The sequence below is a fragment of the Oryza brachyantha genome, chromosome 2 (genome assembly GCF_000231095.2).
Source record: "Oryza brachyantha chromosome 2, ObraRS2, whole genome shotgun sequence".
Taxonomy (NCBI): domain Eukaryota; kingdom Viridiplantae; phylum Streptophyta; class Magnoliopsida; order Poales; family Poaceae; genus Oryza; species Oryza brachyantha.
In genome coordinates this window covers 374,680-402,314 of record NC_023164.2, presented here as the reverse complement: position 1 = coordinate 402,314, position 27,635 = coordinate 374,680, and the positions used below count along the sequence as shown (strand labels likewise).

The 27,635-nt window shown below is 45.0% G+C and overlaps 5 protein-coding genes and 3 non-coding genes across 10 annotated transcripts; 3 read left to right on the top strand and 5 right to left on the bottom strand.

The window, feature by feature from the left end:
* Window positions 1-2,889: 2,889 nt before the first annotated feature.
* LOC121053199 (MDIS1-interacting receptor like kinase 1-like) lies at window positions 2,890-6,359 on the top strand. The gene has a single exon (XM_040520740.1). It carries the CDS (start codon window positions 3,069-3,071, stop codon window positions 6,171-6,173), a length of 3,105 nt encoding a protein of 1,034 aa, XP_040376674.1. The 5' UTR covers window positions 2,890-3,068; the 3' UTR covers window positions 6,174-6,359.
* A 1,218-nt stretch (window positions 6,360-7,577) lies between these two features.
* On the bottom strand, window positions 7,578-9,877 carry LOC102704391 (60S ribosomal protein L37-1-like). The gene is made up of 4 exons (XM_006646713.2): window positions 9,819-9,877; window positions 9,571-9,706; window positions 7,884-7,985; window positions 7,578-7,781 (listed from the first exon to the last, which is right to left on the bottom strand). Exons 1-4 carry the CDS (start codon window positions 9,819-9,821, stop codon window positions 7,738-7,740), a joined length of 285 nt encoding a protein of 94 aa, XP_006646776.1. The 5' UTR covers window positions 9,822-9,877; the 3' UTR covers window positions 7,578-7,737.
* Window positions 8,503-8,585, bottom strand: LOC121053696. The gene has a single exon (XR_005811240.1). It is a non-coding gene; the product is annotated as a small nucleolar RNA Z199 (small nucleolar RNA).
* On the bottom strand, window positions 8,704-8,795 carry LOC121053703. Its single transcript, XR_005811247.1, has one exon. It is a non-coding gene; the product is annotated as a small nucleolar RNA R64/Z200 family (small nucleolar RNA).
* On the bottom strand, window positions 8,994-9,077 carry LOC121053697. The gene has a single exon (XR_005811241.1). It is a non-coding gene; the product is annotated as a small nucleolar RNA Z199 (small nucleolar RNA).
* A 2,937-nt stretch (window positions 9,878-12,814) lies between the features above and the next one.
* Window positions 12,815-15,693, top strand: LOC102704116 (wall-associated receptor kinase 2-like). The gene is made up of 3 exons (XM_006646712.3): window positions 12,815-13,732; window positions 13,837-14,010; window positions 14,341-15,693. Exons 1-3 carry the CDS (start codon window positions 12,841-12,843, stop codon window positions 15,498-15,500), a joined length of 2,226 nt encoding a protein of 741 aa, XP_006646775.1. The 5' UTR covers window positions 12,815-12,840; the 3' UTR covers window positions 15,501-15,693.
* An 86-nt stretch (window positions 15,694-15,779) lies between these two features.
* On the bottom strand, window positions 15,780-19,520 carry LOC102703836 (mannosyltransferase APTG1). The gene is made up of 9 exons (XM_015833844.2): window positions 19,086-19,520; window positions 18,893-19,010; window positions 18,578-18,682; window positions 18,160-18,482; window positions 17,169-17,450; window positions 16,899-17,079; window positions 16,617-16,768; window positions 16,377-16,536; window positions 15,780-16,014 (listed from the first exon to the last, which is right to left on the bottom strand). The coding sequence occupies exons 1-9, from the start codon at window positions 19,334-19,336 to the stop codon at window positions 15,928-15,930; spliced, it is 1,659 nt and encodes a 552-aa protein (XP_015689330.2). The 5' UTR covers window positions 19,337-19,520; the 3' UTR covers window positions 15,780-15,927.
* A 2,048-nt stretch (window positions 19,521-21,568) lies between these two features.
* On the top strand, window positions 21,569-27,463 carry LOC102703550 (receptor-like serine/threonine-protein kinase NCRK). 3 transcript variants are annotated; one of them, XM_040521357.1, is made up of 8 exons: window positions 21,569-21,702; window positions 24,760-24,879; window positions 25,007-25,132; window positions 25,226-25,345; window positions 25,441-25,698; window positions 25,830-26,071; window positions 26,157-26,456; window positions 26,551-27,463. In XM_040521357.1, the coding sequence occupies exons 2-8, from the start codon at window positions 24,810-24,812 to the stop codon at window positions 27,211-27,213; spliced, it is 1,779 nt and encodes a 592-aa protein (XP_040377291.1). In that variant the 5' UTR covers window positions 21,569-21,702; window positions 24,760-24,809; the 3' UTR covers window positions 27,214-27,463. The 3 variants fall into 3 exon arrangements, with proteins under 3 accessions (XP_040377291.1, XP_015689679.2, XP_040377290.1); XM_015834193.2 differs by lacking the exon at window positions 21,569-21,702 and adding an exon at window positions 24,003-24,388 and having other exon boundaries at window positions 25,229-25,345; XM_040521356.1 differs by lacking the exon at window positions 21,569-21,702 and adding an exon at window positions 24,003-24,388.
* Window positions 27,464-27,635: the final 172 nt, after the last annotated feature.

The following is a 27,635-nucleotide window of genomic DNA, read 5'->3' as shown; positions in this document are numbered from 1 at the left end:
AAGGTTAAGGAATTCTTCTACTTGTTCTTTCTTTGTGATTATTTTCTTATGGTAGGACAGGGGTCGTGCATGTTAGCTTTATTTGTACTGTAGAAGACTCTATTGCTCAAGTTGGGATAAACCGCTAAAGACAGTGACATCTCAATGGTAGAGATTGTTTATTGTTATCTTGTTGGTTAAACATCAAGTTGACATGTCTGTCAAAATTATTCCATCTAGTTGTAGATGCATGCAGCAGCACACGTAGTTGCCCTAATGGTGCAGCTTACCTGAAGTTCTTTTAGCAGGATATAGGCAGTAACACGACATGGCAACTTCTCGTAATCTGAACACTGAAGCTATGCTACATGCCATCAGTTCAGCGAGCTAAGCTTGATATGATGCTTTATGATTCCACAACAAGCTGGAACAGAATGATTGAATGGAAGCGAAGAAAAGGCTAATAATCATCAAGAGAATGTCACAGGCTAGCATAGCTAACTTTGTGTCTTTTTTCTATATCTTTATATTTCCTACACCAAACTCATGGTTGCATGATTAAGTTTGGTTGGTGCAAACAGTTGCTTAAATAGCACCACACGCCAACATACGATCTTTCCTTACTACGTCAGTTCTCAGCCTTCAAAGTTTCTTTGCACAAATTTCGATACTCTCTTAGGCTCCTATGAATTAGATTAGGCTACATAGTTAGAGTTTTCAGGTACTATCGAGATGCATGTGTTTGTATCCATTTTGTTGTTTGTGGCACATTTGGAGCTTGCCGTTCTGATTTGTGCCAAATACACCAAATTGGACTAGAAGCACATATGACCATCATTGATGCTTCAATGCAGCTTTGTGTTATTGGTTGTCTACGATTCCTAGAAGTTCATATGAACATCATTGATGCTTGAATGCAGCTTTATGTTATTGGTTGTCTCCGATTCTGAATTCTTCACTTAGAAACAGGAGGTTAGAGCTTCAGTATGTGGAGTCCAGTGCAATGCATTTATGCATGAATCAGTACATAGTATTGTTCTTGCCTGCAACTGCTCTTCATTGTTCTTATTTTCCTCATTTTTCTGACTCATTTAAATGCATGCTATATAGGTTATCTTCGAATTTTTATTATCTGCTTGTGTTTGTCACAGTGATCTCTAACTTGGTTTTCATTGAATATGTCAATCATTTTATATAGTCTCTGTTAATTTCCGAAAACTATAGCATCCGACATACTTCAATATGTTATAGAGCTCCATGCCCTATGTACAATGTTAACCTACTATATCGAGAGCTTAGCAATGTTGTTGGATGGCAATGTGAAGTACAGGAAACTAGGGAAGAACTATTAGGATGTTGTAATATCGTTATTGGTATAAAGACAATACATGAATTTGGCAGGTAATTTTCGGAGTATTAGGCATTTGATTTGTTGTGTGGCATTCCTCAGTTCATTGTAAGAGATGTCTATCTGCACTTATCATTATTCAGAATATGCACCACTGAACCTCTCCTCTACATGTTCTGGGGACTGTCAAGTAGCTGTAGATGATGGACTCTTACTTGTTACCACTTATTTGTTTTATAAAATTTCCTTTTTAAGAGCAAGGATCATCTCTGCAAAAAAGAATAAGGAATCACTCCTTGAAATTCTTCTAATGTCTGACTCTAACTCTAGAATATAGAATGAAGTGCTTCTTTCCCTTGTAGTAATCAGTACTAGCAGTTTCTCCTCTCGACAGTTTTGGCAGCCTTACTTGTGTCAGCTCTGATAGTTAACCCATTTAATTACTTGTTTTTGTTGTCTTCAATCTGATGTGATACTAGCAGTGACATTCTACTGGGGACATGTGCCAAGCAAAGAACCAATCATCCAAATTGTCAGAACAGAGCAGTAACAGCAGCAGCTACTGCCCACTGTCATAGGAATGATTAGCATAGATTTTATTTTAACAAGGTCAACTTAGGCAGGCCCAACACATGCAACCACTGTACATATGCCTCACACAGGGTTAAGTGGTTAACTTTCTTTAAGTTTTTATGCAGGACGTGTACAGATCTTAGGGTGCTAGTTGCATCAGGGCAACACCAAGAGGCAAGAACATACTCCCTTGTCTGTCTTTGGGTTAATTTATATTCTTTTCACCTGCAAGGTGCCAAGGTATGTTCTGTTTTACAGACAATTAAAAACAATGGATTAGCAGTAGTATTGCTTCCTTCAAAATTAGGAGCAGCTCCTTCTAGCTTCCTAGCATGGAGAAATTCAGCTAGCTTCTACTACTTAGGTTTCTTGTCAGATCAATTCAATTGATAGACTTATAACAACACAAACTTTATGAGTAAATTAGCTTGTTGTTAAAAAAAACAGAGAGATAGTATGAGTAAATCTGACAAAAGCAGAAGGTTCCAAAGAATAAACCGTACGAACTCCCAATTACAGTAGGTCTCTGTATAGTGGCACTAGTATTTGGGCGTCTAAAAGCTAGAGCTAATCTACTGTCTGCAACTCTGCACAGATAGGGAATGTAAAATAAACATGCAATTAACTAGTGTAATCTAACGTTGGGGGGATAAAGTAAAATAATAAAGAATGGTATATGCTCAAAAGCAGATTAGAAAAGCCATGACTTTTAAACACATTCCCTCCATGTTCCATGTTCTCATGCCTCCCCTCTCCTTGTTTCTTCCTCCTCTCCTCCAGCTCCCCAACCCAGCCTGTTAAACCCTTAATCTAATCCTGATTAACACCTCACATTTGCTCACTATGTGATGTGTAGAGCTAGTACCAATCTAGATCAAAGTTGCATGTTAAAAAATGCCAAGAAGATTTATTAGTATATGCTCCTGCTCTAACCAATCTTCTCCTCACCATCATATATAGTCTTTTCTGCCTTCTTGTGATCTCTAGCTAGCTGCCTCTGCTCTTCCTGCAAATGCAATCAGTGCAGTAAACTAAACTAAGCAGAGCAGAGCGGACACTGCACTGGCATGGCACAGCACTAGAAGCAGAAGCAGCAGAGGCAGAAGCAGAAGAAGCAGAGCTAGTGCCAGCAAAGGCTTCCTTTTTTTTTGTTTTGTTCCAATTCGCAATGGAAGCTACGGTGCCAGTGCTCCTGCTAGTGACAGTGCTGTCTTTGATCTTGGCCACCGGCATTGGCGCCGCCGGCGACGAGCGGTCGGCGTTGCTGGCGCTGAAGGCCGGCTTCGTCGACACTGTGGGTGCTCTCGCCGACTGGAACGACGGCGGCAAGGCGTCGCCGCATTGCAAGTGGACCGGCGTCGGGTGCAATGCCGCCGGCCTCGTCGATCGGCTCGAGCTCTCCGGGAAGAACCTGAGCGGGAAGCTCGCCGACGACGTGTTCCGGCTGCCGGCGCTCGCCGTGCTCAACATCTCCAACAACGCCTTCGCCACCACGCTGCCCAAGTCCTTGTCGTCGCTGTCCAGCCTCAAGGTGTTCGACGTGAGCCTCAACTCCTTCGAGGGCGGCTTTCCGGCCGGTCTCGGCGGCTGTGCTGACCTCGTCACCGTCAATGGCTCCGGCAACAACTTCGTGGGTCCCCTCCCCGAGGACCTCGCCAACGCCACGTCACTGGAGACCATCGACATGCGTGGCAGCTTCTTCACCGGTGCAATCCCTGTGGCTTACCGGAGCCTCACCAAGCTCAAGTTCTTGGGACTCTCCGGCAACAACATCACCGGCAAGATCCCGCCGGAGATCGGCGAGATGGAGTCCCTCGAGAGCCTCATTATTGGGTACAATGAGCTCGAGGGTGGCATCCCGCCGGAGCTCGGCAACCTCGCCAACCTCCAGTATCTTGATCTCGCCGTCGGCAACCTCGACGGGCCCATCCCGCCGGAGCTCGGGAAGCTCCCGGCGCTCACCTCCCTTTACCTCTACAAGAACAACCTGGCGGGCAAGATACCACCGGAGCTCGGCAACCTCTCGACGCTGATCTTCCTCGACCTCTCCGACAATGCGCTCACCGGCGCGATCCCCGACGAGGTAGCGCAGCTGAGCCACCTCCGGCTGCTCAACCTCATGTGCAACCACCTCGACGGCGTCGTGCCGGCCGTCATCGGAGACATGCCGAAGCTGGAGGTGCTCGAGCTGTGGAACAACTCACTGACGGGCCCGCTCCCGGCGTCGCTTGGCCGGAGCTCGCCGCTGCAGTGGGTGGACGTGTCGTCGAACGGCTTCACCGGCGCAGTGCCAGCCGGGATCTGCGACGGCAAGGCGCTCACCAAGTTGATCATGTTCAACAACGGCATCACCGGCGGCATCCCGGCGGGGCTCGCGTCGTGCGCGTCGCTGGTGCGCGTGCGCATGCACGGCAACCGGCTCAACGGCACGATCCCCGTTGGGTTCGGGAAGCTGCCACTGCTGCAGCGGCTCGAGCTCGCCGGCAACGATCTGTCCGGCGAGATCCCCAGCGACCTCGCGTCGTCGACGTCGCTGTCGTTCATCGACGTGTCGCGCAACCACCTCCAGTACTCCATCCCCTCGAGCCTCTTCACCATCCCGACCTTGCAGAGCTTCCTCGCGTCGGACAACATGATCTCCGGCGAACTCCCCGACCAGTTCCAGGACTGCCCGGCGCTCGCCGCGCTGGACCTGTCGAACAACCGGCTCGCCGGCACGATCCCGTCTAGCCTGGCCTCGTGCCAGAGGCTGGTCAAGCTCAACATGCGGCGCAACAAGCTCGCCGGCGAGATACCTCGTTCGCTCGCCAACATGCCGGCGCTTGCCATCCTTGACCTGTCGAACAACCTGCTCACCGGCGGCATCCCGGAGAATTTCGGGAGCTCGCCGGCGCTCGAGACGCTCAACCTGGCGTACAACAACTTGACTGGCCCCGTGCCGGGGAACGGCCTTCTGCGGTCGATCAACCCCGACGAGCTTGCCGGCAATCCCGGTCTGTGCGGCGGCGTGCTCCCGCCGTGCTTCGGCAGCCGCTCCACCGCCGCCGGGCCACGCTCTCGCAGCAGCGCCCGCCTCCGGCACATCGCGGTGGGGTGGCTCGTGGGCATGCTCGCCGTCGTCGCGGCGTTCGCGGCGCTGTTCGGCGGGCACTACGCGTACCGGCGGTGGTACGTGGACGGCGCGGGGTGCTGCGACGACGAGAACCTCGGCGGCGAGTCTGGGGCGTGGCCGTGGCGGCTGACGGCGTTCCAGCGGCTGGGGTTCACGTGCGCCGAGGTGCTCGCGTGCGTCAAGGAGGCGAACGTGGTGGGCATGGGCGCGACGGGAGTAGTATACAAGGCCGAGCTGCCCCGCGCGCGCGCCGTCATCGCGGTGAAGAAGCTGTGGCGTCCGGCCGCCGCCGCCGACGGCGCAGCCCCCGAGCTGACGGCGGAGGTCCTCAAGGAGGTGGGTCTCCTCGGCCGGCTCCGCCACCGGAACATCGTGCGGCTGCTCGGCTACATGCACAACGAGACGGACGCCATGATGCTGTACGAGTTCATGCCCAACGGCTCGCTGTGGGAGGCGCTGCACGGGCCGCCGGAGCGGCGGACGCTGCTCGACTGGGTGTCGCGCTACGACGTGGCCGCCGGCGTGGCGCAGGGGCTCGCGTACCTCCACCACGACTGCCACCCTCCGGTAATCCACCGCGACATCAAGTCGAACAACATCCTCCTCGACGGCAGCATGGAGGCGCGGATCGCCGACTTCGGGCTCGCCCGCGCGCTGTCCGGCGCCGGCGAGTCGGTGTCGGTGGTGGCCGGGTCGTACGGGTACATCGCGCCGGAGTACGGGTACACGATGAAGGTGGACCAGAAGAGCGACATCTACAGCTACGGGGTGGTGCTGATGGAGCTCATCACCGGGAGGAGGGCGGTGGAGGCGGCGTTCGGGGAGGGGCAGGACATCGTCGGCTGGGTGCGCGACAGGATCCGGAGCAACAAGGTGGAGGAGCACCTCGACCCGCTCGTCGGCGCCGGCTGCGCGCACGTCCGGGAGGAGATGCTGCTCGTGCTCCGCATCGCCGTGCTCTGCACCGCCAAGCTGCCGCGGGACAGGCCGTCCATGCGCGACGTCATCACCATGCTCGGCGAGGCCAAGCCGCGCCGCAAGAGCGGCAGCTCCACCGGCAGCGGCAGCGCCAAGCCCGCCGCCGCCGCCACCGCCACGGTGGCGGTGGTGGACAAGGACAAGCCGGTGTTCACCACCACGCCGGACTCCGACTACCCCTAGCTGCATCCATTTTCTTTTCTTCTTTTCAGTGCTTGTTAATGATTTGTTCATGTATGTATTCTAAAAAAATGTAAGAATTTTGAGCTTGTAACCAACCAGCCAGCCATTTTTATGTAATGATTAGACATAGATGATGTAGATTAATGTAAGAAATTTAAAGCAGGTGAATAAACTCACTCAATTACGGTTCATGCAAAGTTAAAAATAATTAAAAATTGGATTAAAAAGATTAAAACCAAGCTATCGAAATGGAAGGTACGCATATCTTCATTGTCCAATCCAATTTTGCAGATCCTATTTCTGGGCCATCTAACTTAAGCTTAGACATGACGGCCATGAAAATTCCTGTTCTGATCGATCGATCGATTCACGGATCACCACCCAAACCCAAATCCTGACGAACGTGTGCACATATATAGACAGGTCCGGAAAGCTGCCAGTTCATCTCGATCCAGACGTAGAGAAAGAGGAGTAACCAATCAAGCTCGATCAGAAAAGCAGCCATGGCGTCGAACATCCAGCAATCCTTCGAGGCCGGCAAGGAACACGCCGACGGCGAGGTACGTGAGTTCATCGTCTGGTTAATTATTACTGCTGTGCGGTTTGTTAGTTTGTTGAGCCAGTGACGGCGCCGGTGAGTCTGCATGCAGTGCCAGGCGCGCCACGCGGTGGAGGCGGTGCAGGACGCCGCCGACAGCGCGCAGCTGCAGCAGCACCGCGCCGCCGACGCCATCCACGAGGTACGCCGTACACTGCGACGAACAGCCGCATGGCCCATAGGCCGGATTCCATGTCACCGACGGACGGAGCCCGTGGGCCGTGTGATTGCCATCTTCCTTGTGTTTTGTGCAGGCTGGTGAGCAGGCGGCGCAGGCGACGCAGAACGCGGCCACCGCCGCCAAGGATGCGGTGGCCGGCGGCGGCCACTGATGCATCCATGATCCATCTGAGTCTGAGATTGACCACGGCCAAACAAGTGAACAACTCACATGAGTTGAGAATGCGTATTTCATCCAAGTGTAACACTACACGTCTTCCAAGTTTTCAGATGGATCTCTTCAAGTTTTTCGTTTTCATCGCTACAAAATTTCCCAGAGCTGTAACAGAAACAGAAGAGCCGGTTGTTCGAAGATTGCTTTGGAAATGCTGTAACCGGTTTACCACGATTCTAAACAACAATTTCTCATCAACAGCTCGCTTAAATCAAACAGCCGTTCTGTGAGGCTATTTTAAAATTTGAACTTTCTAGCCATTCAAAGCAGTTCAATTGTAATTAACTCTCAACGAGGTTACCTGCCAAAAAACTTGAACCGCCGTATACAATCGGAGACAACATGAAACAAAATAAAAACGCCAACGTGGACAAGCTACAAACGTCGATCCAGGCATGACAGATTTTGAGGGTATTCAATTGACAAATTTTGATGGTAAAGTTTTAAAACGGCTTAACAAATAATACGACATCAGTACTTCATACTATAAGAACAATAGATCAGACGGTACAGTCCAGGCAAAAGTTCTTATGATTCTACTTTAATAGCGCTTCCTGAAGGCAAAACAGGATCTAATTGGCAGCGGCAGCTCTCTTCCTTGGGGTAGCCTCCGTACCTGAATCGGAAGAACCAAAGGAACATAATGAATCAAACAGCTTCAGACTTTACACAAACTTTACATTTCCAATGATTAAAAAATCAGTTGAGTTCCAGGTACCTTCTCTGAAGTTGCTCTTGAACCTCCGAGGCACATGTCGCATGTACCTCATCCTTCCAGTTCCGGTGGTCTTGCGCCTAATGGCCTTCACACTCCAGTTGTCTGAAATGACATCGCAAAAATTAAAACTAAGCAAATCCTAAAAAAAATACAAAAGAATCAAAGAATCTAACTAGAGATTTTAAAACCCTGTTTGTTTCAGCTTAGGATTTTTGTAATCTGGATTATAAAATAATCTAAAACAAATGATTAGATTACTGTAACAGCTTATTATAAATATAGAGATCATATTACTATAATCTGTTAAACTCCTCGGAGGGTGCCTTTTTCAGATTATTGGATGGCTAAAGATCATAATAATCCAACTTATAGTAATCTGGCTCAATAATCTAGATTATTGTAATCATAAGTGAAACAAAAAGGGTCTAAAGCTACCAAAACATATTGGCCTGAAGAAGCACTATTTAGTGTGCAGTGAACTATGAGACAAAACAGGTAAGCAACGAAAGAGTATGGTCTCTGAACAGAAACAGATAATAACTCAGGCCACAGGATAAGTCAGGAAAAATTGAAGACAGCGGAAATATTGTAGAAGTGTACAATGGGACAGTATGGATTGATTCATCAGAGACTTAAATACTTCGGAATCATAGGAGCATAACTCCCATCATATTGTTGCAGTTATTCTCTCATCACTTGAATTGAGCCTACCTCACGTATAGGAGGCAATACAGAAATATACTATAAGAGCAAGGAAGCTAGGATACTTCAAAGCATAAGCATTACAAATGTTCCAAAATCTAAATGATCTGACTAAAATTATGCTCAGAATATGAAAACATCTTCTCATTAATGCCATGGCATCTCTGAAGTCTGACATGCGAAAGTTTTCATGATTCATCATAGCCAGTAGCACCATCCGTAAAAGACAAATGAAAGGCGAATGGTACTTGCTTCACTCTAAATAAAAGCTTGCTCAATTGAGAAATGTGAGCAAAATGTTGCAGGAATTTTATAGGTTCCAATCCAGGTTTTGTGAGCCTTTTTGCTCCCTCCCACTAAGACATATAACCTACTCCTAAATGGCACAAATAAGACAAGATGTTGAAGGATCATCAGAGACTTAAATACATAGGAATCACATGAGCAAAACTCACATCATATTGTTGCAGTTTATTCCTCATCATTTGACCCTCGTAAACAGGAAGAAATCAAATTTCGAAATTTCAGTTTTTTGTATGGAATGGAACTGGTCATCCTATTGTTTTTCAACAGTGTGTTCGCTTGTGTAACCAAAAAACATATATACAAAATGTTCCATAAATATTGTCTGGTACAAAACAAGGCAATCAAGGAAATGTATCAGTTCACGGGATAATAAGATGAAGCGAGAATGAATTTCCGGTAGAACAAACTTGACTGAGGTCTGTTCGAAAAAAAAATGGCTGTCAGTCAAGTCTAATCAGAAACACGGACCAATGTTTTCTTCATCATTTCCATCTGCATATGTTCGTGCAGGAGAACGGACCAAGAATAGATCAGCATTAGCATCCCACTCCATAATCATTTTCCCGCTAACCTAAGGCAGTATCCAGAAGCAAGCAGCATGCGGTATGAAGCACGAAAGAAGAACTCGAGCAAGCACAGCTACAGATCTAGAGGGGGTGTCATCGTGTTGAAGCCTTACACTTGCGGATGCGAGCGGCGGGGTAGCCGCAGGAGGAGCAGGTGCTCTTCTGGAGGTGGAAGCTGCGGCGGCCGCAGCGGACGCAGAGCGTGTGCGTCTTGTTGCGACGCTTACCGAAGCTGCCCGTACCCTTCCCCTGCGAGCCACAAGAAGACCTCCAGGTTAGAGCCAGGAGAAGAAGAAGAGGAGGAGGCAGAAGCCATGGCTAGGCCGCCGCCGCGGCGGCGGCGGCGGCGAGGAGAGGGTACCATTGGTTGGTCTTGGTGCTCTCGGCTAGGGTTGGAGAGTGGGGCGGCGGCGGAGTAGATGTGCGAAGGGGCGCAAAAACCCTAGCTATTTATAGGAGTGGAGCAGCGAAAGTGGGCTTTCATGGGCCAAATGGTTGGGCCGACAATGACACAAACTCGAATGGTTGCGATCCGTTGTGGGCCGTTGTATTTGGGCCTTGAGATTGTGTGAGCCCAACAAGGTTGGCTGGTTGAGAACAAACGAAAACTGGGTTCTAGCCATCCTTTTTGGGCTGCCCAATTTTCCCACTTGTGTTTCCCATTTCTAAATTTAGTTGCTACCATGTCAATTTTTGTTTAGTATATAAGTTTGAATTTAAATTTGCCTATATACCGAAACCAAGTAAACAAAGAAAATGCTTTGCAAATGAGAACAAATATGTTTAAAAATAAAGCCACCTAAAATTGAAAAAAAAATCCACCGGGGTGTTTTTTTTTTACCATATGTGTATTAGTTTGAACTTTTTTTAGAGTGATACATGTCACTTTTTATGGTACTAAATATTTTCACAAAAAACTCCAGGATCGTGTATTCCGTTGAACTTTCTTTATAGGGATGCATGTCACCTTTTATGATAATAAATAGTTTTATACAAATCCGCATGTTTTTGGTGAGTTTGATTATCGTTGGTACATTTTGTGATCTTCTAGCTAGTATATTTTTGTGTAAAAATGTATCTATAAAAGTTTTTCATCGGATATTTCTTAAAGGAAAAAGTATAAATTACTCCTCTCAACTATCACTCTCAACTATCACGGTTGACCAAAATTATCCCATATCACAGTGGAGGTGGTAGCATGTAGAGGGGGAAGACAGAGGAAAGTGAGGAAGAGAAAGATGGAAGAAAACAAAGTGATGACGTGTGGCTCTACAATTTTTAAAAGTTTTTAACGATGATTGGACTGCCACATTGATGCCATGAGTGTTATCTCAAACCCAATCCACGCAAAATAGGTTCTCATCAAAAAAAAAATCCACGCAAAATAATGCTAAGGAGATTATTCGTCTGGTATAAAAAGTTAAGGGTGTTAAATATTTAGTTTTATGGTCTAGAGGGTAATTCGTATGTGATAGTGTAGAGATAATTTATATTTTTTTCTTTTCTAAAAAATATTTTAATATTGCAGTAGTTAGTTCAGTAGTAAACTCGAATAGTTATAAAAAAAGATAATCCTATAAATATTAAATCACATATAGAAAAGAAGGGCACCTAAATTGATGATGGCCATCATATCGCTCCCTAACTTGCACGACTTTAGACCAAGTCACAGCTTTATTTTAGACAGCGATTTGCCATCGTCCTTCGATCGCGAAACGGCATCTGTTAGTACTTCTGCACATGTCAAATTGCATCATGGAACCTTCACTCGGCCATCAGATGGAACAGGCTGACGCGGCAAGAATCTCAAGACCAAGTATTCTGGCTTTGGTAGGCGGTAGGGAAATTTTTTATTAAATAAATTTTTTTAGCGAGTAATTTTATTACTAAACCATGGACAAAATTTTTCAAAACTGAACCTTTTGACTATGCTAGTGTTAATAGCGTGTCAAAATAACGTTTGCCACGCAACCTAGTCGGCGTAAGCCGTTTCGTAAAACCAATGTTAATGGCGTGGCCAAAATGTTTATACAGTTATTCTCAGAGGTTTAGTAATAAAATTATTTACTAAGGTATAAAAAATAAAAAAAATTTGGCGGTAGGCGAGGACAACCAAATGATGCACCCGTTAAATTCAACATCATCTTTATGAGCTCCAGGAGCCTGACAAGTTGGAAACCTTTTTTTTTTTTGCAAGCTTCATATTAGGTGATGAACGTAATTAGCTTCATATTAGTTGATAAAATTAACTATCACGCACATGGAAAATCCAAACGACATATTTACAAACAAAAATAATTTATAAATAAATATTTATATATTTATTATTATCAATCTAAAAGGCAAGACTAGAAAATAAATTTTGGTAAAAAAATCATAAAATCAACTCCAAATTTATCTTATAAGCATAAGTATAAGTAAAAAGACGTGATACGTACAGGGAACAGGGAAGGATACTTCCGATATAGGAGAGGAAACTTTCTTTGTGCCGCCAAACAAAAAAAAAAGGCAAAGTTGCAACAGTTTCTCGACGTGAAAAGGAATATGACATGTCGCAGTTTTTTTTTTTTTGGGAGGACCCCGGAATGGTCGCCCAATTTCATTAAGAAGGAGAATATACAAGTACAAGGCACTGAGGCCGAAGTTTAGTTGTAAACCTACAACCCGAAGCTAAGGCCAGCAGCTAAGAAAAAAACAAAAACACTGTCAGCCAGAGTAAACATCAGCCGATGCCCGTCGGTTCCCGGACAAACTCTGCTGCCTTCCAAACGAAGATCTCCTCCATGTAAACTCCAAACCACTGCGGCGGCGGCGATCTGCTGACATTATTGAAAATTCGTGCATTCCTTTCCTTCCAGATCCAGAGCAGCCAACATGCCAGCGCTATTGCCGAATCAAAGTTCGCCCTGTAGCGTTTCCGGCAAAACTTACGCGTCGTTGCCCACCACTCCGAGAGAGAACCTGTGAAGTCTCTAGGCAGTTGGAATGGTAGGTTCATCCATCCTCGCAGAAGCGCCCAGACCCTGTTACTGAAGGAACACTGCATTATCAGGTGATGGCAGGTCTCGTTGTTTGCTCGACACAGCGGGCATCTGTCTTGGCTCGGCTAGCCTCTGTTGGATTCGTGTTTGTTGCAAAGAAGACCCGGTACCGAGAAGGCATCGTTCCTGGACAACTTCCATCTCGCAGTTTCACATCTGGAATGCCAAGCAAGCACAACGACTATTTGTTAATATACCTGGAAAGCGACTGTGATGACTGATGACCAAGTCCGCTAACTGGGTCAGCGGCTGCTTCAGCATATAAGCACAGCTCAATTAGAGGGGGGGATATGGGTATAGTGCATCTGCATCATAGGATAAACATTATACTCCTACATAGATATGGCTGCAGTATTATCACCATGGCCGCGGCTGCTGATCCTTGCAGCCACTCTGCTGCTAGGAACCATCAGGATCGCCATGGCGTCCTCCAGGATTGCTAAGCCTGGATGCAAGGAAACATGCGGCAACCTCACCATTCCCTACCCCTTTGGCATCGGTGCTGGTTGCTTCTACAGGCAAGGTTTCGACGTTTCATGCGAGCATAACCGCATTTACATGGGCAACTCCAGCAGCCGAATGGTGATCTACAACATCAGCCTTGTTGAAGGGCAAGCTCGAGTCAGCACCTTGATTGCCTCCAAGTGCTATTACAGCAACGGCACCACCACAGATGGTTGGGTCTCAACAGGTACAGCTAATCTGTTCACACTATCCAGCAGGGCAAACAAGCTGACAGCAATCGGATGCAACACCCTTTCATTCTTGAGAGGATACAACCAGCAAGATGTCGGAGCTGGGTGCTTCTCCATGTGCCTGAACAAGCAGAGTGTGGACAGCAGCGGCCAGTGCTCCGGCATGGGCTGTTGCCAGACATCCATTGCACCAAACCTCACCTCCTCCAATATCACATTCGATGAGAGGTTCAACAATTCTAAGGTGCTCGGCTTCAACCCATGTAGCTATGCCTTCGTTGCCGAGCAGGACTGGTTCAGGTTTGAGGCTGCTTACCTAGAAGGTAACAAGCTAACGGAGAAATACAGTGATGGAGTTCCTACTGTGCTTGATTGGGTTGCTGGATCCAAACCCTGCAATGAAGCGCAGAAGAACAGGTCATCATATGCCTGCATAAGCACAAATAGCCAGTGCATCAGCTCACCAAATGCTACCGGGTATCTCTGTGTCTGCAAAAATGGCTTTGCAGGAAACCCCTACCTGGAAGAAGGCTGCCAAGGTAAGCAACTCACTGTAATTCACTTTCATATTTTTGAAGTTCACCTTAAATTAATCTGTGGATTGATCTTGAGTTGTTTTGCTACCTTTCCATGGTGTCAACAGATATTGATGAGTGCCAACTTCCAGCTCAGTATCCTTGCCATGGAATCTGCAGCAATGAAATTGGGGACTACAGTTGTAGCTGCCAGCCTGGGACTCACAGTATTGATCCGAAGAAAGAAACCTGCAGTCCAAATACAACTTCAGAAAGAGCTAGATTAACAAAGATGTTTATAGGTAATTTCCCTATACTCCAGTATTTCAGCCTTTCGGGGAAGGGATAGCATGGATTAATATAGTACCACAGACTCTTGATACTTGCCACTTGGTAGAGGTGCCACCTTTTCGCTTCGGTACAAGCCAACGACAAATAGTTACACACAAGTACACAGCACAGATTACATTAAAAGCATTATATTGCAAAAAGCTTCAGTGTCTCTAACCAACTTGAAAAATGTTATGTGCCTTCAGTAACAGGAGAATTATCACCATCCATTAATTTATTTGATTTAATTTGCCGGATACCTGCTCAGTTTCTTGTAACTAAAAGAAAGTTGCTCTTGGCAGGTATTTCGGTGTGCGCTATTCTGCTGCTTAGCTGTATTTTTGCACTACTGATTGAATGCCAGAAAAGAAAACTGACGAAAGAAAAGGAAAGGTTCTTTCAACAAAATGGGGGTCTACTGCTGTATGAGCAAATCCGGTCAAAGCAAGTTGATACTGTGAGAATATTCACAAAAGAAGAACTAGAGGATGCAACAGACAATTTTGACTCAAAAAGAGAGCTAGGAAGAGGTGGTCATGGAACTGTATACAAGGGGATCCTCAAAGACAACAGAGTAGTAGCCATAAAGCGCTCAAAGATCATGAACATGGTTCAGAAAGATGAATTTGTGCAAGAGATGATTATACTTTCACAGATCAACCACAGGAATGTGGTAAGGCTTCTAGGTTGTTGCTTAGAAGTCGAGGTTCCCATGCTGGTCTATGAATTCATCCCAAATGGAACTTTGTTCGAGCTTATACATGGTAAATTTAGAACAGCACCTATTTCACTGGATGCCCGCCTTCGGATTGCTCAGGAATCTGCAGATGCACTAGCATATCTGCATTCATCAGCATCCCCTCCAATAGTTCATGGTGATGTCAAATCTCCAAATATTCTCCTAGGTGACAACTACATAGCAAAAGTGACTGACTTTGGAGCATCAAGGATGCTTCCAAACGATGAAATACAATTTATGACAATGGTACAGGGGACTATAGGCTACCTAGATCCAGAATACTTGCAAGAGCGCCAGTTAACAGAGAAAAGTGATGTTTATAGTTTTGGAGTTGTGCTTCTAGAGCTAATTACAGGAAAAACTGCAATTTATTCTGACAGTGCTGAAGAAAAGAAAAGCCTTGCATCATCCTTCCTTCTGGCAATGAAAGAGAACAGACTTGAGTCCATATTGGACAGGAACATATTAGGTGTTGGAACAGAGCTGTTTCAAGATGTTGCTCAACTGGCAAAATGTTGCTTGAGTACAAAGGGGGAAGAACGGCCATTAATGACAGAAGTAGCTGAAAGGGTTAAAGCAATAAGAAGCACCTGGCGGGAACAATTGATTGAGAATGCTAATGAAGAAACTGTATGCTTGCTTGAAAACTCGTCACACTATGACCCTTCTATCACTGGACGACATGGAAGCTTGATGACGCTAGATTTAGAAACCGGTAGATGATGAGTGTGCAAGTATCAATGAATGGTTTTAGTAGATTCGATTAGCATCTCCTTGCATAAATATCCTGTAAAAATATTTGTGTTCAACAATAAGAACTACAGGAAATTAATGAAAACTTATATTTGACATGATTTTATGAGGTTCAAAACTTCAGTATGTCAGCAACAACAATTTGCCATAGGAATGGTCGGCGCTACTTTTTTTTCCTTTTACCTGGTGATTTGTCCTCCTTTCAAAATGGAAGTTGGCAGTAATACATCAAAATAGAGTTGGATCATGAAAGATGGGAAAAATTCAATCTCTCAAAGTTAAGACCCAAAGTACAAACCATCTCTCAACCAACAAATTACAGTAGGGCGAAACTGATTAGAGATTGTTAGACAAGATAGTAGACTAACAAAGTAACAAGCCTTTTCTGCCACAGCAATCACAATGCATCCATCTGTGAATAAACAACAACTGACGACTGAAGGTCTCTATCAACCTTGAAGTGGGAGTGAAAAAATCTCCTAACCTGCCAACCAGGACACATGTCATGACGTTAATGAATGGGCAAGATTAAGAATACAAAAGATAGTGTATTAACTATCATGTGACACACAATAATTATCATGGGATACACAACATATCACGCAATGTAGTGCTACCTATCAATTTCATTTCAAGAGATAACTAATTCACAAATTGTAACTAGAATGAATAAACTATTAACTACCTTAGTGCAACAAACAATAACCTATTATATTTTGCCATCAATTGTATCAGATGCAGGCCTTATAAACTGTTGAGAATTTTTTCTATGAAGACATAAATTCACAAAATAAATTCTTATCGAACTAAGCGAACAAGAGATTTTAAGGTTCAACATTGTTTTACCTCTTTAAAGGAATTGTGCAGAAGCAACTTGACATGTCTTTCTTCAGATTCAAATAATACAATGTGACTGAACGAAGATAAATTACCAAAATTCTTGCCAACAAAATATGATGGGTTCATGAGGAAACGATCTGACTCATCCAAGGTCCCTTTCTTTTCACTGGTAACATGCAAACTAAGTCAGGATAATAGGCTGGCCGGTTACAACATAGTAAAATGAAATGATATCAGAACAATCACCTAGGAGTACAGTCCAAAAAGCGCATGGGTATGTTGTAATGTAATGTAGAGTAATAAGGTGTTGAATGGCAAGGCATAAGGAAGAGGACACTCTTTACTCTTCCATCATGGGCTTCTCGTGACAGATAAAACATAACATCTTCAGTTCCTCTCTGACACAATGAAAAGATACGTATAATAGTAGTAAAGGAATCTTGAACAGAAAAGATAACTAAGTGCAAATAGAGAGCAACAAAATTAACCCGAGGAACAACACAGATAAAGAACATGTTTATTACTTACTTGATGGAATAGGGACATATATAAAGCCATGGGAAGGTTCGTTAGGATGAGCAGAATGACAGAAAGTTGCAACCTCGAAAGGTGCCCTTTCTCATTGCAACCTTTTCCCTTGAATTGCACCATTGCAGCTAAGTTGTATCCCGAGAACATGAACATTAAAGGAAGCACTGGGAGAACAAACCTGTTATTTCAATCTATTTATATCAGGGCATTGAAATTGTGCGGTGAGAAGAGATTGAACACTACAAGCTTCTGAGAAGAGTTAAGTACCTGAATTCTTTATGTCCAAGTATGCTATAAACTGCCAATACCCAGGCAATAAGACCAGCAAGCCTCCATTCTCGAGACTTCATAATTCCATAAATTGAAAACGGTAAGAAACTCCAAACCATTGATGGAAAACCTTGGCTGAAGTACCAGTGGAACACATGTGTTCCATAGTAGTCTCCCCCCGAAGAGAAGAGGTTAAATTTCAAAAAATTAAGTGGCACTATGACCGGGGAACCATACATCCAACAATCAAGAAATGTTACCGCAGCAAGGACTAAGACCCTGCAGAAAGATTAAGGCATATAAGGTTTATAGAAGTCTTCCTCAGTTGTAACGAAGAGAAAAAATGGCGTTACAAGAAGAACAATCCTTAAAATCATCAGCTTTTTGGATAACAAGGCAATCACAATTCTAACAAAAGAAACTGAAGGGGTCAAGAGACCTAATCTCAGAAACTATATGCATAATGCTGATGACACGGCAGACAATTGCATATCGCACATACGACTGTAACAGTCTATCCTACGTGTCCTAAAGCTAATGTTTATGCATAACTCAATAGTAATCAGCCATGTATCATTTGTTTTGTTATCACGTTTGGCATAGCCAATAGTAATGTTGATCCCTCCAGTCTTGAAAAATGTGAATGACTTTCTTAGCAATGGTGCAGCATGTGGAAACACATCCTGACTATACATTATGCTTGGTGTGTTTATCAGAAAACCAATCAGTGAGAAAACTTGCCATGGGCAATACCCTAGATGTCACCAAGCATAATACATAAACAATGCCAAATTTCAAGAAATAATAGACAAAGTCCATCAGCATTATTATGCAAAAAAATCAAGAAATAACAGCGCAAAGGCATTATGATGATTTACCACAGATAACATTCTAAATTAGTCTGATTTATACATATTCAGCACAAATATCCAACAAAGAAATACAATGAAACCACAATTTTGAAATGGATTTTTCAATAATTTCTTACCCTAGCGGAATGATCTCAAGAAAGAGAAACCGGGATTTTGATTTCATCTGAATAAAATCCAAAAGACCAATGTATAGCCATGTTATGGCACTTGTTGGCCGAATGGCGCAAGCTAAGGCTGCTATGAGTAGAGCCATTTTTCTTGATGGGGGCCTTTGCTTGCTGGCAGCTTGCTGATTTGAAACAACTGAAGTTCCCCTCGAAGACTTCATTGCAGTAAACCAGTAGTAAAGTCCAGCAACAGTCAAGACTGTCTCCATGCTGTTTGATAGAGTCCGCGTAATACAGAAGAACATGAACCAGTTAACCAGCTGCGAAAATAACTGGAAATGAATTGTTAAGGTCACTATTCACAAGGAAAATGGACTTTTATTCATAAAAAGGAAAATCATATATACAAAAATGAGTTCAAGGATACTGCCCACTGGGCAACATGATTATTGAAAATGAGTTTTGAAAGTTTATATAAGTAGAGATCCCCAAAAGATGCAAAGACTGATTGTAGAAGGCGAGGAGCCATCGCCTGTGAAAAACCAAAGAAACAATAAGAGGATGCTACTACATGTAGAGATAATCTGATTCACATAAGTTTCCTTATCTTCTTTAGTGAAGGGCCTATTTGCTTAGAATTGAGATGAACATAGAACAGGATACAAATTGTGGATAGATAGAATTAAGAACCCAGCTATAAGCTATCCCAACTAAAATTCTATTTACACGATAGAGTAGCTACCATAAACCATGGGGTATCCAAGTGGAGCAAGGCCAGAAATTTGTAGAGAGCAGCAAAGACGAAGGGGTGGAGGTAACTTCGAAGACCCTGCTTCCACTCCCAAGTAAGGTGGCCGTACCTGCAACGAACAGAAAAGGGTCACAAAATGCAGCAGCAGCAGCATCTAAGCAGCGGCCAGCGGCGGCGAGTTTACCCGAAGACGATGCGGTGGGCGACCTCGAGGCACTGCCAGTGCTCGTCGGGGTTGAAGTAGGTGCGCACCAGCAGCGCGTTCGCCGCGCGGAAAGCCAGCGCCAGCGCCAGCACCCTTCGGTCCGATCCCGCCATCCACGGCAGATCCCGCCTCTCCTTCTCCGCCGACGAGGCTCCGGTGGTGATCGCGTCGCCGGCGCCTCCTTCAGGAGGCGGCGGGACGGCGGCATTAGATCTCCTGCGCTGGCTCATCGCGGCGCCCGAAGCAGCCACTTCCGGGCTTGTTTGGCGCTGGCGGAGGCGGCGGAGGAGGAGGTGGAGGAGGCGGCGGCGGAGCGTTGGCGTCGCCGTCGCCGGAGTCGACCTGTGGTCTAGAGCTTTTGGGCCGGGAATTCAATTTCCGTCCCGTAAAAAGTCCAAAGTACCTCCCTCGACCATAGGTGGAGTCTAATGGCGCTCCCTCGACGACAAAACGAGATAACATCCCTCAAGTGTTTAATAGCAGTAGCTTATTTTACCTCCCCAAGCAGTTTGTATGTAGATCGATTTTGTGTGACGCAGCACGTTCAATCAGTCCACAAGTACTGTACTTACATGTTAATTCTTTCAATAAAAAATTAAAAATAATACTACTACGACCTACGTGTCAGATGATCAGCGTCTCTCTTTTTCTTTAGTATTTCTACTCTCACACCGTGGGGTCCACATCCTCTCTCGTTGGTAAGCAATGAACATAGTGAGGTGTAATGGCAAAGCACTGTTGCGGTACACTGCACACCAATATAGCAGATTATTGTAACTATTAAAAATTATTATTTTACTGTGAGTTGTGACTATAGCTAACGCTCTAGAGCCATCCATATTATATTTGACAAATCTAGAGTCATTCAATTGTACAACAACGTTCATCCCTACCGTTATTAACTAATAGAAGATGGTACAAATCCCACACGGTGACGTGCTCGAGCTGTATTTCCCCAGCAATAGCGGTGGTGGCTAGGGACGACGAGCCTCTCCGAGTTTGAGGTTTCTCACCTATTCGTGTTCGTGTGAGGGTTGTGCAATGGACCTATGAGAAATAATCCTAGTGGGGATGGGGATACAGTTAATGAAAGTTTTGATGCGTGAGCGTGCGTGCAGGACGCCTCTGCGCGAATTGATCAGAGGGGTGACGATCTGTTTTTTTCTGTTTTTACGAAGGTATCATTTCTTTTATAGTTTTATCTAGTTACATGGACCTGTATATAAAAACTTTTTATAGTGTATAAAATAATTAATGTGAAAAAATTATACGTAGGATATTTGTGTATCAAGTATGAGTTAAAAAAACTGTCTATATTTTTATATATCAATTTTGAGTTTAAGAAATTTTAGGCATCTATCCTTCTAGTTTTTATTATACATCAGCATCATTGAATACCTAGCTTGAGCGGACTATTGAGCCTAGAGGGACAATCTCTATTACAGAAGTCATGTGTATATCTGACGACGAATCGTAATGAGGCATATACCAGTTATTAAATTATAGGTTATTAGTAGTGTAAAAGTTTATTGATTAGAATTAGAGACGATCTAACCCCTTCATAATATTCTGATAGCAAGAGAGGAACATCAAAAGAAGTACAGTGTTCGGGGTTTCTTTTGGCAAAAACCGATGCTATTATCATAATTTTGAATATCTATCTTGTACAATCAGTTTACCTTTCCTGCATATACGAAACCTTATTTATCCGGATCTGTAAATATTGAGGTTACCTTTTTTCTGCTGAAGATATTATTGTGATGGACCGCCGTTCTCTATGGAACATGCCGCTATGGTTGTGAGTTTTGATCTGATTAGCTTGTCATCCTGCCGGCTTATTTTTCTGTGAAGTGTGTGCAGTGTGTTCAACCTACGGTTTTCCTGTTAGAGTTGACCTGTTGCAGCCTTAGATGAACGTGGATGCATTTTGTATATGGTAAAGTCTAGTGTTGCCACATGCTGGTGCATGTTAGAATTCTTATTTTGAAGACTGAAAGGAGGAAACTGATGGTCATTTGTGCCTCTCTTTTTTTTTTTTTTCTAACCCCTTGCCGAGTTCTTGAGACTGGAAGGAGTGGAATGTCCCAGTGCGACCTCTTGGCTGGCACTCTGCAAGTGGTTCTCGAATGCTGAATGCTGCGTGAATGTCCCAGTGACGGGATGGCTTTTCACTGCTGCTGAATGTACTCGTACAGCAAGGCTACAAGGATGATGAGTTGTGAGCTGTGACTCCTCCTCCTCCTCTTCTTCTTCTTCAGTTGTAGCGATGAGACGTACGAAGATGGTGAGGCGGTGAAGGCACATGCGGCGCCATGGATCGGAAATTTGATTCGGAGGCGGTGTCGTGCGTGAGCACAAGTGCGCTGCGAAATGCAGACAAAAATTAAGCCGGAGGAGCGGCTGACTTTCTTTGCCATCACCTCCCCCTCCTTCTGCTGCTCCTGCTAGAGTACTACTAGTATTAATGTAGGGGAAGGCATCCATCTCATTCACTTGTCCACACTGCATTCAATCCAAAAGACCACCACACCACCCCTTCACTTCGCTTCCCTCTGCCCCAATACCTCCAAACTTCCTCCAAACCAAACACAAGCAGGTCAGTAACAGTTTACCCTCTTCTTCACCCATCCCCTTTTAATCTTGCTCGATGCACATAATCATCTTCTTACAAATTATTACTGCCCTGAATTTTGGTTTCTGCTTTTGTTCTTACAAATTCTTTTTCTAACTTCTGTGTGCTTATTTGACCACCCACATTACTCTTTTTCTTCACTAGAATCGTTTTTGCTTCTTCCTTCCCCCGCTTTGGATTTGAGCTGAATCTTGAGGAGTTTGAGCGTAGGCAGGAACTGAAACCTCCAGAATTCTTGCAGAAACTCTATACAACAGTTTGTTAATCTAGCGAGTTGTGTCTTTGGATTTGTTCTTCAGGCATAGGCAAGCCGCCGACCTGCCCTGCATATCGCTCTCTTGGGTCTCTTCCCTTCTTGCATGTAGCTTTCAACCATGATCTGGGCCACTGCCCATTCCAGGACCCACTCCACTGACCTTGCCTCAGCATGGAGCAAACTTGCACAGTACTGATACTATTTCTTCGAGTTCGAAATGTATGGTTGTTTTCGAAACAAAAAGGTTACGAATTTCACTTCGAGGATAAATTTCTGAAGAACTGCAAACCACCCATCATTTCCAATCAAGCTGGATGCTTCAAAGGTTCGACCTTTGCTCACAGATTCCCAACAATGGACGGATCAGATGGCACCTTATCTGCTCAACCGAGGGCTGGATTAAGCCTAACCAACATTGGGATGCCTTTTTCCCCTCTCTCCCTCCCTTTTTGTTTCTTCTGTTCCTCACTGACAGAATGATGCCATCCACTGCCTGCTGCCGATCTACCTTGGCCTCTCTTCCTCGCTGAAGAATCATTCGTGCTGAACAGTCAAGTAGTTTAATTTCTTTTCTTTTTTTCTTTTTGCCGGGAAGGCAAGTAGTTTAATTTCTTCGAGGAAAGATGGTAACTTTTTTTTTTTAACCTAGAGACCTGAACTGGGATACATTCTTTAGTGGAAATGGTACTGTGCCAGTATAAAGAAAAGGAAGATGATGGGTTAGAATAGGGAGGGGGTAATTTAGGTCTCCAATGTGGTCACAGACTCTCAGGTGACTACATGTTTTTTACCCCATCCGAGATACTAGTATTACTACTATATTTCAGGATGAATCCAGTGGTTCTGGATCGGAGAATTCTTCCTCTACGACGCAATTCTGCCACAAAAATATAAGCAAGATGTTGTTTTCCTCCAATTTTACACAAGATTTGATGCGATCTTTGAAAAGAGATAGCTATCAAGCGACCTTCATGCTGTCATGGATGTACTAATTCTCAAAGTGTTGAAGGGTACGCGGCAGGGTAGCTGACCGTGCTGATTAAGGTGACTGAGAATCTAAACACAATGATGTCACCTAGCATTACAGGATTAATTAATACTTACTGTATTGTTGGATCTTCGCCTACCGAGCTTAACTGTCACGGCTGCAATTAGAAAGTCTGTTAATTTAGTGTCGGTGTCAAGAAAAAAAAAGTAACTGTTCTGTAGCATCTGAAAACAGGTCTTCATGCTGCTTGAAAAGATGTTTTCTCTCAAAAGGTGAAAATTTTGGGTATATTATATTTACCATTTCCCATTTTTCCCCTTTAGTTTTTAATCCCATTCTTGCAGCCATTGTTAGTTGGTCAAGTTACCAACCGAATAATTTTGTTTTTTTCCATGATAGGTATTATTATTATATGTCTAGGTATAATGCTATCGATGTGCATCTTGCAACCAATTTAGCCATCTAATGATTCTTTGGATGAATCACGTCAACAAAAGAACTAGGGAATGGAAGCTAGCTCCTACGCACTTCCAAGACGGAAACTTATTTTAAGCATCAGACTCTAGTGGTAGTTGCAGAAGACACATCCATGAGCCGATAAGCGTGCAGGTAGAGTTGAGAAGTAACCATCAGAATAAGCAACACATTGAAATGAGCAATTTGTATCTTGAAGAAGTCTCCACGTTGTCCTTGGCCGACAGAAACCTATGGCTTTGTGTGTTTTCGTGTGGATTGACCAACAATCTTCTTTTATCCAGGTGGCTTTCAGACTCCTGATCAGTGATCATAGAGTCTGAGATTTCTAATCACCGCCAGACTTGTTCTCCATCACATTCGAGATCTTAGGTCAGATGTCATTTCAAGTTTTCAATCCACAGTTCCAAATCAATCTCTCTATTCAAACATCACACCTAAGTTCAGGCATTCTCGAGTCTTTGTAGCATGAAAAAAGTGGCTGTGTTCTGCTAGTTCCAGGCCTGTTACTTATTTTTTCCTATAGTGTGTGCTGTAGGTTGAGATGTCTCCTGTCTAGGAAGGTGCTGGCACTTAGTGTGTTATTATAATGCTAATTATTTGCAAAATTCCATTTCTTTTGGAAGCACACATTTGAAAAACTGCTGTTGAATGTTCATAGATTATGTCTCTTTCTTCGTGCCTTGCCTGCATATAAGCAGCCTTCTTTGTTAGTCCAGACTTAAGTCTGAACTCTGAAGTTAGAACTTCACATCTCTCCCTGCTTCCCCTCCCCTCCCTGCTCTCTCTTGTGTTCTACTTCTGAACCAGGATACAGTTTAAAGAAACTCAAATTAGTCCTTTGTTATACCTGGCTGGTTTTGTGGTGAATCTTTAGAGAGATCATGTATGTGCCCTACGCATTTGATCAGTGTTACCAAGTCAAATCAGTTGTAAGTAAACCTCTGAGGCCTCCATTTTTCTGTCAACTTGTTACTTGTTAATCATGGCTCGGCATCTAATAGGTCTTTTTAATTGTTAATAATGTTTTGCACATCTGTGTGGTAATGCATTACTTTACTTTATAAGAAGTATAAGCCTCCATGTTACCCTAGTTTTGTTCATATATTCTTTCCTGTTTTATAATTCCTCTGGATGTGTAGTGGTATAATTTGGTACTAATAGCCAGTCAACCATGTACCATATAACAATATTAGTGTGCATTTGGAATTGTTCTTAGTGCTATGCATGTACTCGAGGCAACTCTATCTTCGATTTCGGTCAATAAACGATGTATTCAAACATGCCCTCTGTCATTTTCCAGAGCATATCACATGGGGTCAATATGATTGTTTCTTCCCCATTCTCCATCTGATGGATCTACACATGAAACTTCTCCTGGCCTCCCTGAGTGTTGTACTTCTGATCCAAGTAGCATACTGTGGTAAGCACCACACACTCATGGAACGCAATTGATTTATCAGTTTGTTGCATTGTGATGCTTGCAAAATTAACTGAATATACTGTGGCTCATTATAGGATATAAGATGTGTACACTTGTTATTTTACAGATGGCACTGCAGAGGGAACTGGATCGACAAGCTGGACATGCGTATGCACAGCTCATCCACTAGGTGAAACAAACTCCAATAGCAGCCTGTCGTCGAATTGTTCATCTTCCTGCCATTGCCTACAAGGTATGAGCAATTGATCATGTATGTAGGCTCTGAACAGTCCATAGTTCATCTTCCTGCCATTGCCTACAAGGTATGAGCAATTGATCTCTTCAGCAGATGATGATGGTGGCACAGGATCATGGAACTGCACATGTGCCTCCGACAAAGCCCTTCGAAAAGAACACGCAGCGATACATGATGGGAGTTGCTTCACTTCCTGTAACTGCACATCCGGTATTACAATTCAGATACATTTGCCAGTAATGTCTACAGAAACTTCAAATGAACTTGTTTGTGGCTACTGAATGTTATGTGCTTCAACTGTCCAGGAATTTCTCAGGAAGGAAAGAAGCATGTCTCAAACAAAACAGTGATAATCACACTGCTAGTGTGTGTGATCCTCACTACCATTGCTTTCCTTGGCACCACGGTTTACTACCTGCGTCGCAAGGATGCGCTATCTCCACATTCACATGCTTACTCCTTTGATAAGTACACCAGCTGGAGCAGCAGATCAAACCTCGTCAGTCATCGATCTTCTCCTCTTCCCCAAACAAAGCCAAAACCAAAGATCAGTGTCCTTAAGGGTAAGTCAAGTGAAGACTTTACCTCTGAAAGTTAGTACAGTTTAGATGCTGCAACTGACTGAATTTGTTCCAAAATTCAGAGCTTGTATTCAGAGCAGAACCCTGATTCTTGGTTCATATATCTGTGACAGAGTTTCTGTGCAGCTGCAACCCGATATGTGGCACTGAAGGTGGCCCGCTTCCCGGTGTCATCGTGAGGTTCTCCTATTCAGAGCTGGAGCAAGCAACAGGCAAATTTTCAGACGAACACCTGATCGGAGTTGGTGGAACGAGCAAGGTGTACCGTGGCCAGCTCAGCGACGCCAAAGTCATCGCCGTGAAGAAGCTCAGGCCTCTGGGAGGCGCAGACGAAGACTTCGAGTTCCTATCCGAGGTAGAGATCATGTCAATGGCAATCTCAAGAACACAGAGCATTTGCATTTTGACAAAAAAAAAAAAATTGGCATTTGGTCGAACAGGTGGAGCTGCTGTCTCGGCTGAACCACTGCCATGTGGTGCCATTGCTGGGGTACTGCATGGAGAGCCAGGGGAGGCAGCTGGAGCGGCTGCTGGTGTTCGAATTTATGGCCAACGGCAACCTGCGTGACTGCCTCGACCTCAAGCAGGGGAGGAAGCCCATGGACTGGGCGACGCGCGTCGGCGTCGCGCTCGGCGCCGCGAGGGGCCTCGAGTACCTGCACGAGGCGGCGGCGCCGCGGATCCTCCACCGCGACATCAAGTCCACCAACATCCTGCTCGACGACAAGTTCAGAGCCAAGGTGATCAGCTAGCTCTAGCTCAGCTGGTGGTGGATCAATGGCGGAAATGCAAATGATGACAAGGTGTTCGTGTTTTTTTTGGGGGTTGGCGCAGATCACTGACCTTGGCATGGCCAAGTGCCTGATGAACGACGGCGTGACGAGCTGCTCGAGCTCGCCGGCGCGAATGCTGGGGACGTTCGGGTACTTCGCGCCGGAGTACGCCATCGTGGGCAAGGCGTCGCTCAAGTCGGACGTGTTCAGCTTCGGCGTGGTCATCCTGGAGCTCATCACGGGGCGGCAGCCGATCCACCACCACCGGCCGTCGGCGGCGTCGGGGGAGAGCCTCGTCCTGTGGGCGGCGCCCCGGCTGCGCGACAGCCGGCTGGTGGTGGCGGAGCTGCCGGACCCGGCGCTGCAGGGGCGGTTCCCGCATGAGGAGATGCAGATCATGGCGCACCTGGCGCGGGAGTGCCTGCAGTGGGAGCCCGAGGCGAGGCCGACCATGAGCGAGGTCGTCCAGATCCTCTCCACCATCGCGCCGGCCCGCAAGCCCGCCGGCGCCGCCACCTTGGTCACCCGAATCGGGAGAAGCAGTGGCGCCGGCGCCGGCGCCGGCGACGCAATGCATGTGCATACGCAACACACTAGGTTAGCCGTCAGGTGTAGTGTCAACGGCGATGGGCGAGGGAGCTGGCGGTCGCCGGAGGTGGAGGAGGAGGAGGAGGAGACGGTGGACTTGACGGAGCCGCGGCTGGAGCCGGCCATCTTCAATTAGCTAGCAAAGCTTATTATTAGGCTACGATATGTAATGCTGTACAGACAAAATTAACGAAATTAATCCACACCAAACGCTCTTAACAATCTAAGTTGATAGTATCATTTTATTTTTAACAAATTTCGAAAAATTCACATGTTTAGGCCTAGCTTAATGTTACTCGGTCACACTGATTTCATTGAAATTGTAGTATTTAAGCCAGCAGATAATATTGAAATTGCAGGTGTTAAACAATCCAAAAAATGCAATCATGGAAAAGTTTTATAGTTCACAAATTGGCATTTATTACTTTTATTTACTTGTATACATATCCTATTCAAAGCTAAATTTAGTATCAAATCTCAAATTTATTATACTCAGCCCATTTTCGTTATGTACAAAAGAAGATAACGTACAAATAAATTTGAAATCCGTAATACATT

What these genes read in the sequence shown, in the direction of transcription:
- LOC121053199 (XM_040520740.1), top strand. Translation starts at nt 3,069, where the DNA reads ATGGAAGCTACGGTGCCAGTGCTCCTGCTAGTGACAGTGCTGTCTTTG.
- LOC102704391 (XM_006646713.2), bottom strand. An exon ending in CGCCGCTCGCATCCGCAAGT is followed by an intron (nt 7,986 to 9,570) that starts GTAAGGCTTCAA and finishes ATGTCATTTCAG; the next exon opens with ACAACTGGAGTGTGAAGGCC. An exon ending in CAAGAGCAACTTCAGAGAAG is followed by an intron (nt 7,782 to 7,883) that starts GTACCTGGAACT and finishes CTTCCGATTCAG; the next exon opens with GTACGGAGGCTACCCCAAGG.
- LOC102704116 (XM_006646712.3), top strand. Translation starts at nt 12,841, where the DNA reads ATGGCTGCAGTATTATCACCATGGCCGCGGCTGCTGATCCTTGCAGCC. An exon ending in CCTGGAAGAAGGCTGCCAAG is followed by an intron (nt 13,733 to 13,836) that starts GTAAGCAACTCA and finishes TGGTGTCAACAG; the next exon opens with ATATTGATGAGTGCCAACTT. An exon ending in ATTAACAAAGATGTTTATAG is followed by an intron (nt 14,011 to 14,340) that starts GTAATTTCCCTA and finishes TGCTCTTGGCAG; the next exon opens with GTATTTCGGTGTGCGCTATT.
- LOC102703836 (XM_015833844.2), bottom strand. Translation starts at nt 19,336, where the DNA reads ATGAGCCAGCGCAGGAGATCTAATGCCGCCGTCCCGCCGCCTCCTGAA. An exon ending in TTTTTGGACTGTACTCCTAG is followed by an intron (nt 16,537 to 16,616) that starts GTGATTGTTCTG and finishes GCATGTTACCAG; the next exon opens with TGAAAAGAAAGGGACCTTGG. An exon ending in TGCACAATTCCTTTAAAGAG is followed by an intron (nt 16,015 to 16,376) that starts GTAAAACAATGT and finishes CCTGGTTGGCAG; the next exon opens with GTTAGGAGATTTTTTCACTC.
- LOC102703550 (XM_040521357.1), top strand. Translation starts at nt 24,810, where the DNA reads ATGGATCTACACATGAAACTTCTCCTGGCCTCCCTGAGTGTTGTACTT. An exon ending in TTCCTGCCATTGCCTACAAG is followed by an intron (nt 25,133 to 25,225) that starts GTATGAGCAATT and finishes TGATCTCTTCAG; the next exon opens with CAGATGATGATGGTGGCACA. An exon ending in ACGACAAGTTCAGAGCCAAG is followed by an intron (nt 26,457 to 26,550) that starts GTGATCAGCTAG and finishes GGGTTGGCGCAG; the next exon opens with ATCACTGACCTTGGCATGGC.